The 15,134-nt window shown below is 34.2% G+C and overlaps 1 protein-coding gene across 1 annotated transcript in view; it reads right to left on the minus strand.

The window, feature by feature from the left end:
* LOC125667929 (U3 small nucleolar RNA-associated protein 6 homolog) overlaps positions 1 to 15,134 on the minus strand; it is an 82,474-nt gene that overhangs the window by 66,934 nt on the left and 406 nt on the right. Inside the window, exons 2-14 of the mRNA XM_048901615.2 lie at positions 10,145 to 10,229; positions 8,116 to 8,157; positions 7,801 to 7,872; positions 6,643 to 6,663; positions 6,448 to 6,495; positions 6,273 to 6,336; positions 5,809 to 5,927; positions 5,659 to 5,691; positions 5,178 to 5,219; positions 4,914 to 4,989; positions 4,717 to 4,801; positions 3,763 to 3,848; positions 3,618 to 3,665 (exon numbers count right to left, since the gene is read on the minus strand). Of these exons, the coding sequence (XP_048757572.2) occupies positions 3,618 to 3,665; positions 3,763 to 3,848; positions 4,717 to 4,801; positions 4,914 to 4,989; positions 5,178 to 5,219; positions 5,659 to 5,691; positions 5,809 to 5,927; positions 6,273 to 6,336; positions 6,448 to 6,495; positions 6,643 to 6,663; positions 7,801 to 7,872; positions 8,116 to 8,157; positions 10,145 to 10,229 (821 nt within the window). The remainder of the gene's footprint in view (positions 1 to 3,617; positions 3,666 to 3,762; positions 3,849 to 4,716; positions 4,802 to 4,913; positions 4,990 to 5,177; positions 5,220 to 5,658; positions 5,692 to 5,808; positions 5,928 to 6,272; positions 6,337 to 6,447; positions 6,496 to 6,642; positions 6,664 to 7,800; positions 7,873 to 8,115; positions 8,158 to 10,144; positions 10,230 to 15,134) is intronic.

Genomic DNA, 15,134 nt, shown 5'->3' on the forward strand with positions numbered 1-15,134 from the left:
ATTGAAGAAAGGAATTTCAATTAAAAACTTTTAAAGCATATACCTGCATCACCCCAATTGGGCCGCAAGGTCAACAATATGAATCCTGCAATGAGGATTAAATTTTTTTTCCCCCTATTATATGTGGGCTCGATTGGATCAGATTGATCGACAATTCATCTGACAAATTCATGGGATACATATATAAAGTGCAGCAAAGCATTTCAATCCTGAAATTTTCTTAAAGCAATAGAGGATGTGTGTGAAAGCCCTTCCTAATCCCCAACGCCTGGGTTTTTGCAACAAGTAACACATTGTATTGTCAAGGGTTCTCCATCAAATCCGCCCTGCAAGAAACTCTCATTCCGTTATCATTACAGAAATACTTGGGTATCCGTAGCTTGACGGTTTATCAATAATTAGCCACAGAAATCACACAGGCATTCTTGGCTTGTCCCTATTTTTCTTCTTTTTTTTTTCATGAAAGGCAGATGACAGCATTCAAACCCCTGACAATCAGAAGAGTCACTCTAGTATTAGTGGTACCTCACAGAAATTATCGGTCTTCAAAACCGGGGCATAAATCTTTGCTGACAAGGTGCACCTTGATAATCGAAAAATAGTTTTAAACTTAAATGCAAAGTCAATATAGGATAAAGGTTTATTTTTCGTGATTGCTTTCTAAATTTCATCACAAAATCCTTCTTCAATCCCTGATCATACAATATTATAACTTTGACATGCAGCTAGGATTACAGAACTTTAGATATCCAATTTTCTGCCGAGCTACTGACAGATTTGGATGATCCCTATCAAAAATCTTTTTGATAATTCAAATTTTGACGGAATTCGTACCCTGATAACATAATCACAGGAGATATCTATTGGAAAATATTATTTATGAAATTATACAAGATTAACATATTACATATGTTTTTCTATATGTTTTTTGCATCAATATCTAAGAGTAGAGATGTCTTTGATCTAAGAGAATGCAACATTTGGCAAGTCAGAATAAAGTTTTTGTGGTGATAAAATACAAGAACATTACACATCAAAATTATTTTGAACAATTGATGAACTTAAAGAGACATAACTCCAATTGAACAAAAAACTTTACAGGATCATTTCTCTTTTGTGATGTTCCACAAAAACAAATGATTTGTAAACTTTTTGATTTGGGTGATTATAGTTGGTCAGACATTCAGTGATCTGTTGGACAACGTCCACATGACCTCGTTCCATGTTCATGACCTCATTCTATGTTCATGACACACCCACTGATCCTAGACAATGTCTATGTCACTTTCAACTTTCAAGTGGGACTCTTTCACAAAGTACTGTAGATTCCTAAATATACGCGAGAAATTTATTATCGCGTAATTTTGCGAGAGGCATATCACTCACGGAATAAAATTATTCACTTTTACTTTTCTGTTGTTAAAACACATAGAACTCTTGATTAACAAACCACATGCGAATTTATGTTCATGAGATTGATGTCTATGCATCATTTCGCTATATCAAGTACTCGCGTAAAATAAGGAATCTACAGTAATCCCCAGATAAGAAATAGGATGTACAGACAGACAGACAGACAAACCTGGCTCCATGATCATAAACTGAGAATAGACTAAAGTTCATATCTATCCTTGGCTTGTTAAATTCACACAAATACTTTATTGCATTTTGAATTATTTAAGCTTAACATAAACTTTATTGACTTGAAAACGTAAATATTTCATTAATTAAGATTTTTCTCACTTCATGTCCATGGAGCCTGGTTATTTTTACAGTTCAGCTCAGAACTTGAGTTTGCAGGATGGTATACAAATTGCTTTGGCCACACCATTCATGAATTATGTATTAATTATAACGACTTACATACATGTATTAATGATTTATGTATTAATTAATGACTAATATACATGTAATAATGATGGGTGTATAGGATCCCATAGTCATCACTTTTCTTGTTTCCACATATAGAAAAGGCTGTGTATCGGGGATGGAAAAAATGACAACAGGACTAGCACTTTAACCCAGGACCTCTAGAGAATCTCTACCAACACTCTTTCCCATTTTCCATGAGGTTTTACGCTTAAGGCCAATTCAACTTAATTAGTAAATTATCATCCGGGGTCACACAAAAATATGGGGCGGGTGGGAGGATTTTATTTTTTGATTTTTATTTCCCAAGAAAAACAAAATTAATGACAAAAGGCATCACACAAAGTGTTAATCAAGTTCACATTCAAAGAATCCTTGGTAGAAGATATAAAACCAACATTCTGTGACTTTAATCAATCCCTCGGGTCACTGGAAAGCAAATTTGTTTGAAATCATAATTTTAGCAAAAATAAAAAAAAAATCAGGGTGAGCCCTTTTTTGAGGGGCAGGCGAGGAGGATAATCTATAAATTAATTCTAATTGGCCTAACTGGAATTTAACCTATGACCTCTAGAGAATCTCTACTAACACTCTTTCCCATTTTCCGTGAGGTTTTATAACGAAAATCCTCACAACAATCTTACTAACTACTCCTGAATTATTTCCCTTGGTGCTAAATTAAAACAGGAAATGTGAAGTTGTTAATTGGGTTAGGACTTAATAAGCTGCTCCTCAGCTTTCAGTACATCCGCATAGGATGCTATAACTGTGTTGGTTTTTGCTCTCAATACCTAATGTATTGGTCCACACATAGTACTCATTTATTACTTAAATCTATCTAGTTGGCATTATTTTTGTAAATTCAAATTTTGAAAAGATTATGTTTTATGGCAAAGGGATTGTTTAGTCAAAAAGCTATGAATCTGCATGCTGTTGTCAGTTCTTTCTCATCTAATATATTGTCAATATTTATACCACTAGACGTGTATTTCACTTTTGTTATTTATGATGCAAATAGTATAATTCAAATGTTGAAAATTCATTAACTTGGTTGATATATTTTTCCAAAATGAACACTGATTCTTAAAAACTTCTGTATTAAGAACTTAGCTGAAATTTTGTGTGAAAATTTAGTTTCCTGACCATTAATTCAAAAATCAAGATCTATAACCCCCACTTTTTAAAGTTCTTTCTTAAATTTTAAGGCAACACACTGTTACTTACGTGCAATTTTAAAAAATAACAATACTTTTAAAACTCTCAACATTTATATGATAAATTTTTGCATATTTAAAGTGCAAAAGGGTCAATATTTTATTTCCAATCTACTAGCATTAAACATTTTTATATCTACATGTATAATGTTATAAAACATGAGCGTGTATTAATGTAATTATTGATTTATGTTGCTTATGCTGTGTTGACACAAACAGACAAAACTAATTTATGAGAAAGTTGATTTTAACTGGAAAAAAGTCAAGTTTAACACACTGTAGCTCAATAACAAGCACTATGACCTCCGTTTTTATTTTCATAATTTTCCTTTCAATGTAGAAATTAGAAATATACATGTAATTATGAAAGAACAGACAAACCTACAAACCTTTAAAACCCAGGGCATCCAGCAAACAATGTGGTACTCTAACAACTTTAAGTTAACGGGCCAAATTCCTGTTACATCAATCATTAGTATTAATCAAGCTTATGTAAGCGCTGTCTTCACTTTTGAAAATATCAAACTGACTTACCGTCTTTCACCTTTGAAGTGCCTTCTTCAAAAACACTATGAAACATTTCTGAAAGAGATACATATCAGCATCAAATAAACAAGAAATTTTTATGATGTTACTTTAACATTTCGACTATTTCGACCTGGACTCAGTCGGGACTTACCCAGGGGATTTTCCTGGTCTTTCTCTAGCTGTCTCCTGGCCTTAGCCTCCCACAGGTAGGGGTCGTGTGAGTAGAGTGTATCCAGACTGAAACAGAGTCCGATTAGAACATGATTACATGTACACCCTGAATAGGGTCAAGACTTTATCTAACAAGGCTGACCTTGACATACGAGTTTTAACTTAAATTTTTAGAATAAGAATAAAGACATTAATCCATTATAAAGCTCTGGTCAAATTTTGAATAATTCAAAAGTTATTATTTGTATTAAAATTTATAAAAGCGCACAATTTTACAAACAAAAATGTAATCAATGGTGCTAGCACATACATGCAAATTAAATTAAAAGATACTGTAAACGTACTTTTTTCCACGGGTTCATAAGTCCGCGGAATCACAATTTCTATTTATTCTGCGGGTAGAAAATTGGGCGGATTTCTTAGATTGCCATTAAAATGTCTTTCATTTACTTTAAGTATGCTGGAATAAATTTCCACGGAAAATTTGTGAACGCGTACATAGCGTAAATTAATACCGCGCGGAAAAAAGTACTTCTACAGTATACAAGTTTAAAACTTTAAAATTGACTAATTGTCAACATAGCAATGTCCATGAAGGAATAATATGTTAGTTGAAAGCACTGATATAATACAACGATTTAAGATGGCGCTTGCTGATTGTTCTAATGTTTGTTGGAAGTTCATTCCACACGGTAGGTCCCGATATAGCAATTAAATGACCTTGAAGCAAATGTTTTGCGTTTGACGGCAGAGACATTTCAAATTATTCATATCAAAAGTTATGACCAAGGATTAAATGTATGGTCAGATTGACAACAGACAAACAAGCAAACAAGTAAAAAACAATAGGCCTCAAATACGCAGGTCAGGTGACACACAACAGGGAGCTATAACGAAAACACAGGCATTAGAAAATCAGAGAACTCCACGCTACCTTTCAAACATGCCATCCTCTTGTTTGGACATGAAATCAAACATTCTACAAATCGGCAAAAAGGACAGAGCAAACTTCAAGTCTCCTGCAAATGACAAAAAACTTTGACACTATCATTACAGTCGAAAATTACTTTTTTCTGAAATATACACATTGTCTCACTTCTATAAATAGTATCTCTCTGTGATGTAACTCACCAGGAAAGGCCTCCAGGGCTTTACTGTAGACAATCTGAGCTATCATTCCGTCTAATATCTCACTGGATTCTTCCGTCTGAAAACCATGAATTGATCTCTACATAGAATAACAACTCATCAACACAACAGTCAACCATAAATAGGAACAGTCATTTCAGTTCGGACATCCATTATCTCTTTCTAAGATCTTTGAAAAAATTCTCTGTTTCAAATCATACACTCTACACCTAATGCATTATTCTATATAAATCCAAAATAACATACCTCCATTTGTGATGCTTGAAACAATTCTCTTCTTTTCCTTAGCTGAAATTTAATTTTATTATTTGACGATGATTCCAAGCATTGTACATTTCTCTTTTTTTCAAATAAGGCCATAGTATGTTTACTTTTCTGTTTCATGTACTATCAAGCCATACTAAAATAAAGACTAGAAATATTTGTAGAATCCTGATCAAAACAAGATAGTAATTCCATTGTACTTGTTTTGTTATCAGTTTTCTGTGAAACTCATGCACACTAAGAGAGACAGAGCATCTTTGTACACAAAAACAAACTTCACAATCGTTAACACGCACTAAAAGGAAAACCAATCCGGTTATTTCACGTCTTTCTAATGAAATAATATAAAAATTGACCAAAAAAAGGCAAGGCAGGTGTGTGTTTGTTTCCTGTCTTGAGTGTAACACATCAACATTCATGATTGCCTTGCTATGTGTAAATGGATGGTAGTAATGAAAATTACCTTTTCTGCAAACAACAGTTCTAATCTGTAGTACTGAAAAAATGAGGAAAATCAGTGTCTAAATCTAATTTTAAAAGTAGCATGAATATAAAGTTAGTGAAAAGATTCTTTAAAATTATGAAAATATATGTCACAACAAAATGCTGTTACCTCCAGCCAGAGTGACTTGGAGGCAGGGTTAAATCTCAGTCCTCTCTGCATCAGGTTTCTGGCGTTGTCTACGTTTTTGTTGTTCTCGAACTCCCACTTAGCAGCCACTATCCACAGATCTAAACAGAATGAATTTTAGCAACAGTTTAACCTGTCTGATACAACCCCTGTGCAATTCATTTCACTGTGTATTTCGACCATAACTTTCATTCACTATTGTCTTTGATCTTTTATGATGTGTAACCAGACATGCCGTCTGATATAGAATTTGTCTCCATGCCCACGTCAGAGTAGACTAGTTTCATTGTATCAAACCAATCAATGGTTTTACTGTATCAAACCAATCAATGGTTTTACTGTATCAGACCAATCAATGGTTTTACTGTATCAGACCGGTTACAAGCAGAATGGGTGATTTTCCTTACAAATGGGAAGTCTGTGTATAACACTTATAACACACATACCTTCATTCTTGCTGTGGAACTGAAGCATTTTAGAAAATATTCTACTGACATGGGCTTTTTCTCTCTGCAACAAGAAACATCACATTGTGCTGTAACAGAGCCACTGACAGTAAATCTTTGACTAAGTAATAGAAAATCATCTCTTTAAAATCCCTGGGTCTATAAAAACACTTACCCTCATCAGAGAAAATCTGATATGTGACAACCATAGCTCCACATCACTCTGTTACCAGAAAAAATACATTCTAATTTTACTTAATTTTATACTTCAAGATACATGTATTTTAAATCTCCACTCATGGACATACATATCATGGCAATACCAAATAAAATGCAACGTATTGAGACCACATAGAAGGATTATACATACCTGGAATCTGGCTATCAGTTGCTACAAAAACAAAACAGGAATGAATATAATAGTTACTATCAAACTTCCGCCTGAGTTCGTTTGCTCACAAACCAAACTCTTCCAGTGAAGCATTATGGGATAGCGAATTCTTAGGCGCGTATACTGTGTGACATCACTGTAGAATGACGAAAAACATAATGTCAAACGTAAACAGTTCAAAATGAGAACGTAAACATCAAGTTCATTACTTTACGCTATAATTTGAACATAGTCTCCCTACTTTTTAATGATTTTTTGATCATTTTATGTTTAAAAATAAAATCCATACTTTTATATTAATGCTCTTACTGTCAATATTTTCAAGCTTTAACTATGAACTACTTCTTTAGTGTTATTTGCCCGCGTGATAATCGCGGACTCACAATATACAAATCTGTATATTGTACTGCATCACATGGGAGAGGTCTATTCGTAGGTGATGTAATGAGGCCTCGATGGGGAGTTTGTAGTTACTATACCTATCAATATTTACTGACAGCTAGATTCAGCTATAGGAAATGTATTGTCCTCATCAACAGCAACTGTTTCTTGTGCCCAGGAAAATGTTTGCTATTAAGGGGGACAAAAATTCACTATCATTCAAAAGGGCCAAAATCTAGGTATCTTTTAAATTATGTAGTGCAACACAAGATGTCGAGCCCTCATCATAAACTGGCGAATTTTAAACTGGGCAAATATAAATTGATTTGTAACTTTATAGTGGCAAACAAATTGGTTTGGGGTGAATTGAAAACTGAATGGAATAATTTTTTCAAAGTGTCGGGGGGGGGGGGGGGGGGGTTTAAATTGGGACAAATATTCATCAGCATACAGCACTTATCCAGTAGCCATACACATTCAAGATGAATATCACACCCAATACCTGTAACAATGATACTGTTAGCTGGGGGGTGGGGGTTAGTATTTACTTAGTAACTATACATGTTGAAGGCTAATCCCATATCTATAATAATGATAATTCTGTTTGCTTGGGGATAGGGGTAGGGACTAGTACTTACTTGGTAACTATACGTGTTGTAGAATAATCTCATACCTGTAATAATGATACTGTTTGCTGTGTGTGTGTGTGTGTTGGGGGGGGGGGGAATAGGTACAGGGCACTTAGACAATACTTACCCTGTAAAGCTTGTGAATTCTATGAACAATGGCAAGATCAATATCCACCTTCTTATAAGTAATCCCGGTGTTCTTAAAAACAAAAACAACACCTGAACAATATTGTAATCATAAATAAGACTCTGAATTTTCTGTTCTCTAAATGCAAATTAAACTTCAATAACAGTAATAAATATTCTATTTATATTCACATTTAAAAATTTTTAACAACATAGCATTCAGTAGTTCACTAAACTACTGATCTTCAATATTATCAATAGTTCACTACTGGCAGATTACATTTCTTCAATGAAGAGTTCACTATTATTATATTACCTTTCTTCTTCTTTTGATTAGTTCCAGGACATTTTTTTCATACTGAAATTAAACAAGAGGCCCATGAATCACGGTGCTGACCTGATCCATAGCATTTCTCCTTGTAAAGCATTAAATCTCCAGACTCACACTTCTACTTATAAAGCATTAAATCTCCAGACTCACACTTTTACTTATAAAACATTAAATCCCCCGACTCACACTTATATTTATAAAACATTAAATCCCCCGACTCACACTTTTACTTATAAAACATTAAATCCCCAGACTCGCATTTCCCCTTACAAAATATTAAATCCCAAGACTCTCATTTCTCCCTATAAAACATTAAATCCCCAGACTCGCATTTCCCCTTATAAAACATTAAATCCCCAGACTCGCATTTCCCCTAATAAAACATTAAATCCCTGGACTCACATTTCCCCTTATAAAACATTAAATCCCTGGACTCGCATTTCCCCTTATCCCCAGACTCACACTTATACTTATAAAACATTAAATCCCTAGACTCACATTTCCCCTTACAAAACATTACATCCCCAGACTCACATTTCCCCTTATAAAACATTCAATCCCCAGACTCACATTTCCCCTTATAAAACATTAAATTCCCAGACTCACATTTCTCCTTATAAAACATTAAATCCCCAGACTCACATTTTCCCTTATAAAACATTAAATCCCCAGACTCACATTTCCCTTTATAAAACATTAAATCCCCAGACTCACATTTCCCTTTATAAAACATTTAATCCCCAGACTCGCATTTCCCTTTATAAAACATTAAATCCCCAGACTCACATTTCCCCTTTATATAAAACATTAAATCCCCAGACTCGCATTTCCCCTAATAAAACATTAAATCCCCAGACTCACATTTCCCCTTATAAAACATTAAATCCCCAGACTCAAATTTTCCTTTATAAAACATTAAATCCCCAGACTCACATTTCCCCTTTATATAAAACATTAAATCCCCAGACTCGCATTTCCCCTAATAAAACATTAAATCCCCAGACTCACATTTCCCCTTATAAAACATTAAATCCCCAGACTCAAATTTTCCCTTATAAAACATTAAATCCCCAGACTCACATTTCCCTTTATAAAACATTAAATCCCCAGACTCACATTTCCCTTTATAAAACATTAAATCCCCAGACTCATTACATGGTGTAAACAAAAAAGAATCTACATAAAGACACTTCCGCATCAATTTGACAAATTAAACATTTATGTAAAATGTTGACACCATCCCCACCCCCCACCCCCCTGTGGACCTGCTTTGGGTTCATGATATACATGACACACAGGAATCTACCCTGCATGTGCTTCCTTACATATTACTTTGTCTAATTCTAATTGTGTGGTTCTGTCAATCAACATAATGTTTACATGAATGGTTGACTGCCATTACACTGAAGACATCAAAACACACTACGTGGCAAACACAGCTGATACTCAGGTCAGCATGTTATAAAACAAAAGATCCAAAGCACAGTAGATCGTTAAGAAAAAAATTTCATTTTTACAAATACTTTTCATGAAGCGCAAATGTACACATTTGATATAGCTTTCCAATGAACAGCCTTGGTTTTTGAGTTTACACATAAAATGTAAACCATTTTCAGGTAAGCTCTTAGTCTGACTGTCTAATCAGTTTTTGCATTGAAGTTCAAATGAGGATTTTGATGATTTTAAATCTTCTCAAAGCTCCTGAATTAATGCACTAAACTGTGGGTAAAATTTGATAAACATAATCTTTCATTATTTACCTATATGGGATAGGAAAACTCCACCTTGGGGACAATATTCGCTGTCTAGGACTCAGCAAAGCCTCATCCTAGACTGCAAATCTTGTCCCCTCGAGAAATTTCCCAATCACAAAGTCGTATTAATGAAGGATTCTATTAATCTTTTTACCTATGTACCAAAATGAATTCATACAAACAATTTGTCACTTAATGTAGTTTAGATCACAGTCAGAATATAGCAATAGTCATGTTGGTATCTATTGGTGTACCATTACCTCTATGTACTGTAGATAGTCCTCTTTGTGTTTTGTTCTCCTACGCATTCTATACTCCAGGGCTTTCCTCTTCTTTAATATCTGACTGCATACAAGCAAGAAATACGGATATTTAAAACAATAGCATAATATCTTACTGAATAAAAGCAAAATATACAAATATTAAAACCAATATATTTAATATCTGACTGAATACAAGAAAGAAATAAAGGTATCAAAAACAATATTTAATATCTGACTCAATAAACACAATATATATACAGATATGAAGCACAATCTTTTTTATTTGGGTGAATACAAGCAAGATATTGTCATTAACAATAAGAAATTTGGAATAGACAGGGCATTGTTCAGGACTTTCTGGTCTTTTGATTGGATGAAGTCTATTAAGATATTAATATTTCAACCAGGACTTATTTTCATGTCCTTCGTACATAATCCGCGGAAAACAAGATCTCCATTAACACCCTTTGCAAGCCAACCCCAAAAATTTTATTTCATTTTCCCATGCTATGAGCAGGCATATTTGATACTGGATGTGAATTTTTTTTCCCATTATCATGACAGCAAATGTCATGTTTCCACATGTGTAAACTTCTCAAATTTCCCTGCAAAGTGCCAATTCTTCAGTCGCTCATTTTCCATTGTTATTTTTGCTATGTGTGCATAATTTTCAAATGTGACATGACCTTCATTGCTGTTAATGGTCATTAGGAGCTGATAGAACCAGGACCCGCCTGTGTAACACAGCCGGCATCTTGTTAATTACCTGTTATCAACAACTACCTATCAATCAACAATGGAGTCCACCATCTTTTACTTTGTCCTGTTGTACTATACAAAATGGTACCGATAAAAAAAAATTTTCTTCGAAGAATGATATGTGGTTGATAGGTGGTAGAGAGGAGTAAAATCTGGTAGGTTAATGATAAAATTGGGAGGGTTGACAGGTATCTACCATAGAATTTCAATACTGTAGTTCTCTATTTCATGTCTAAAACAATTCAAAGGAATTATCACCAGAGTGAGATCAACTTTACCCATGTGAGACAGCCATGTGAGATTTTTCTGTCTCGCACTGCTGCAATGTCATTCGATTGTGACTTCAAATTTTCTATGATTTACATTACACGGTGAAGTAAAATATTTTGTACTGTTTTCTTTAAATTTCATTTCGATATAGCTTTCTAGTGGATAGCCTTGGGTTTTTTAGTTTACACTTGCAATGTAAACCATTTTCGGGTATGCTCTTTCAGGCTGTCTAATCAGTTTTTGCATTGAAGTTGAAATGAGGATTTTGATAATTTTGAATTTTCTCAAAGCTCTTGAATTTATCCACTAAACTGTGGATAAAATGTGAGAAAAATAATCCTTCAGTATTTACTCGTGTGGGATAAGGAAATCCCACCTCTGGAACAAGATTCGCTGTCTAGGACGAGGCTTTGCGAATCTTGTCCCCTCAGTGGAATTTCCCTATCTCACACTCGTACTAATGAAGGATTCTATTATTCTCACATTATCACAAGTGTGAGTTCGCTTTGCCAATGTGAGACAGTCATGTGAGATTTTTCTGTCTCACACTGCTGCGACATCATTTGATTGTGACGTCATATATTTTCTATGATATACGTTACACAGTGAAGATTTACGTTACAAGGTGAAGTAAAATATTTTGCATTGTTTTCTTTAGATTTTAATATAGAATAGCTTTCTGGTGGACAACCTGAGTTTTTTAGTTTACACTTACAGTGTAAACCATTTTCGGGTATGCTCTTTCTGCTTATCTAGTTAGTTTTTGCATCGAAGTTCAAATGAGGATTCTGATAATTTAGAATTTTCTCAAAACTCCTAAATTTATGCACTAAACTGTAGGTAAAATGTGAGAAAAATAATCCTTCAGTATTTACTCGTGTGGGATTGGGAAATTCCACCTCTGGAACAAGATTCGCTGTCTCGGACGAGGCTTTGCGAATCTTGTCCCCTCAGTGGAATTTCCCTATCCCACACGAGTACTAATAAAGGATTCTATTATTCTCAACTTATGTGATATTGGACCAAGAGTATTTGAAACCAAAGTCTTATGCATTTGTCTTCTCCTTCAAGACCATAATCTCAACAGAATTCAATAGATTATCAATAGTCAGCAAAACTTACATCCCTTGGGAGCCATTTTGCAGAGAAAAAAACAATTATTCCGATGTTGGGCGAACGCACTTTCTACGTTTTCTGTCAGGCCACATTTAAAAAAATGTTGGTTTGCCATAGTCCGAGGGTCATAAAAAATATTGGGTCAGTCGGTAGTTTTTTTTTTTCTTTGCTTAAAATATTTTGAATATCAAAACTCTGTTTTTATATATTGTGTTCTTTTGATGAATTAACCCTATTACAGTGAATTACTTGCAGAACTGTCAGAAACCTCTCTAAAAAGTGCAGTTTTAACTTCATGGTCTAGTTTGTGTAGGGCTCATATATCATTTTGTTATTCTGATATGTTACTTGTTTTGTGGGTGTTTGTTTTCCAAGTCTTGAATATATCCATTGTTTTTTCAAATTTGTCTAGAGTCTTGGAAAATTGTCATGATTTTACTCTCAATGGCCAATGTAACATGCATGTATTATGCAACTAAAACTTGGTAGCATTGTTGTTAAACTAAAACATTATTTGTATAAACTCAACACAATTTCATGTTCAATGATGTTGGTCAAACGATTTCTGATACATAAATCCTTGCTCCGTCGTACCTCGAATTACCGAAATGCCTCCAAAAATACCGAAATGTCCATTAGAACTAACGAAATTCCTCTTTGAATCAATTTTTTAAAGTTAAATTGAAAGATTAGGGATTGATTCAATGTGTAAAATACCGCCTCTGAGAAAAAAAATAACATAAAAAGAGTCTTGTTATTAGAATTTGTGTCAATCTAAGGAAGGTAACTTTTCTTTCATTTAGAAGAATGTGTTCAACCATTATTTCCTAATCATTATATATATACATTGCTTTTAAAAAAGTTAAATTAAATCAACATTCTGATATATTTTGCAATTCAAACAAATATTGTACAGGGGAAAAATTTGAGGGGGATTTCAGTACTTTTAGGTGGTATTTCGATAACTAATTTCTGGGGGCATTTTAGTAAATTGCAGGCATTTCCAAATTCGGTGTACCCATTTATGTTTTCATTGGACACTGTAGTTGTTTGTGTCCATAATTATCGACTGATACCTCGTCGGATAGATAAAAATCTACCAGTATGTCATGTGCCAAATCGATCATTTGAGCGTTTAAAATTACGGCGATTTACAAAACACCACAAAGAACAAAACTAAAAAACAAAACCAAACGCATCTTCACAAGTCAAGGGCTATTCATTAGTTATCTTGTTACAAAATAAAAACAACACACAATGTTCTTGATGTTAAGAAAAGTACCCCCACGAAGACAATTGTTTACTTTCTGTTTTTGCTCTTTCCAAACTTGCATTTTAAACGAGGAATCTCAATGGATGCTATAAATTTAGTTTAATATTGCGTCATCCCCCGTTCAAAACCCATGTTTTGAATGATGATGGATGTCAAGGGTTAGTGTGAGGTAACGAATCAATAACCATTGACTTGTGAAGATGAACCAAACATAGAGAGGAACTTGAAATTTGAAACGGAAGTCGGAAAATAGAGGGGGAAACAAGATGTGTTTGTGAAACACAAATGCCCCCGATAATGGCCAATTCCGAAGATGGCCAAGGTCACAAGGGCAAATATCTTGGTACCAGTAGAAAGATCTTGTCAAAAGAAATGATCATGTACAATATGAAAGCTCTAATATTTACCATTTAGAAGTTATGAGCAATGTAAAAAAAAATTTTAAAGTAGGTCAAATGTCAAGGTCAAAATGTTCAATACCAACGGAAAGATCTTGTAACAAGGAATACTCATGTGAAATATCAAAGCTCTTACTGTTCAAAAGGTATTTGCAAGGTTAAAGTTTTCAAAAAGTAGGTCAAACGTCAAGGTCACGGGGTCAAAAATGTTGGTACCCACGGAAAGGTCTTGTCACAAGGAATACTCATGCGAAATATCAAAGCTCTATCACTTATTGTTCAAAAGTTATTAGCAAGGTTAAAGTTTTCAAAAAGTAGGTCAAACTCCAAGGTCACGGGGTCAAAAATGTTGGTACCCACGGAAAGGTCTTGTCACAAGGAATACTCATGTGAAATATCAAAGCTCTATCACTTACTGTTAAAAAGTTATTAGCAAGGTTAAAGTTTTCAAAAAGTAGGTCAAACTCAAAGGTCAAGATCACGGGGTCAAAATGTTGGTACCCACGGAAAGGTCTAGTCACAAGGAATATTCATGTGAAATATCAAAGCTCTATCACTTACTGTTCAAAAGTTATTAGCAAGGTTAAAGTTTCAGACAGAATGACAGAATTACAAAATGACAGACAGGACAAAAACAATATGCCCCCCGATCTTCGATCTCGGGGGCATAAAAAACATGGCCGAAATTATGTTAATAAAAACTTTCCAGTCGGGGGGTTAAAAATGGGTCGGTCGCACAATGGCAAACAAACTAGTTTTTAATTTTGGCCGCAGTATCCTTTATAGTAGTTAGCTTTTTCATATGAATTCATGTCAACAACTGTGTTGTCCTGGATTTAGGCAACCCATAAATTAGTAAGAAAGCGAAACAAACTCATATAAACTCTAGCAGGAAGTTCAGGTAGTTGGTAGTGTAAAAAAGGAAAAAGTTGCCTTTTTTCCTCCTGATGCCTGATGTACAATCAAGGGAAGTAACTGTAACTCTAAACTTAGAACTTGCTCATCGTTGAGATATATTGAATGATGTTTACACACTATTCTTTTTAAAGGAGTGGACAGGCATATGCCTATTCACTTCCCTAATGAGAATAATGCTTGTAAACCACTGCCGCGTGTTTCAAAGACTTCGTAAGTTATGCTATTTAATAACAATGTTATCGAATAAACAGCA

The sequence above is a fragment of the Ostrea edulis genome, chromosome 4 (genome assembly GCF_947568905.1).
Source record: "Ostrea edulis chromosome 4, xbOstEdul1.1, whole genome shotgun sequence".
NCBI classification, from domain to species: domain Eukaryota; kingdom Metazoa; phylum Mollusca; class Bivalvia; order Ostreida; family Ostreidae; genus Ostrea; species Ostrea edulis.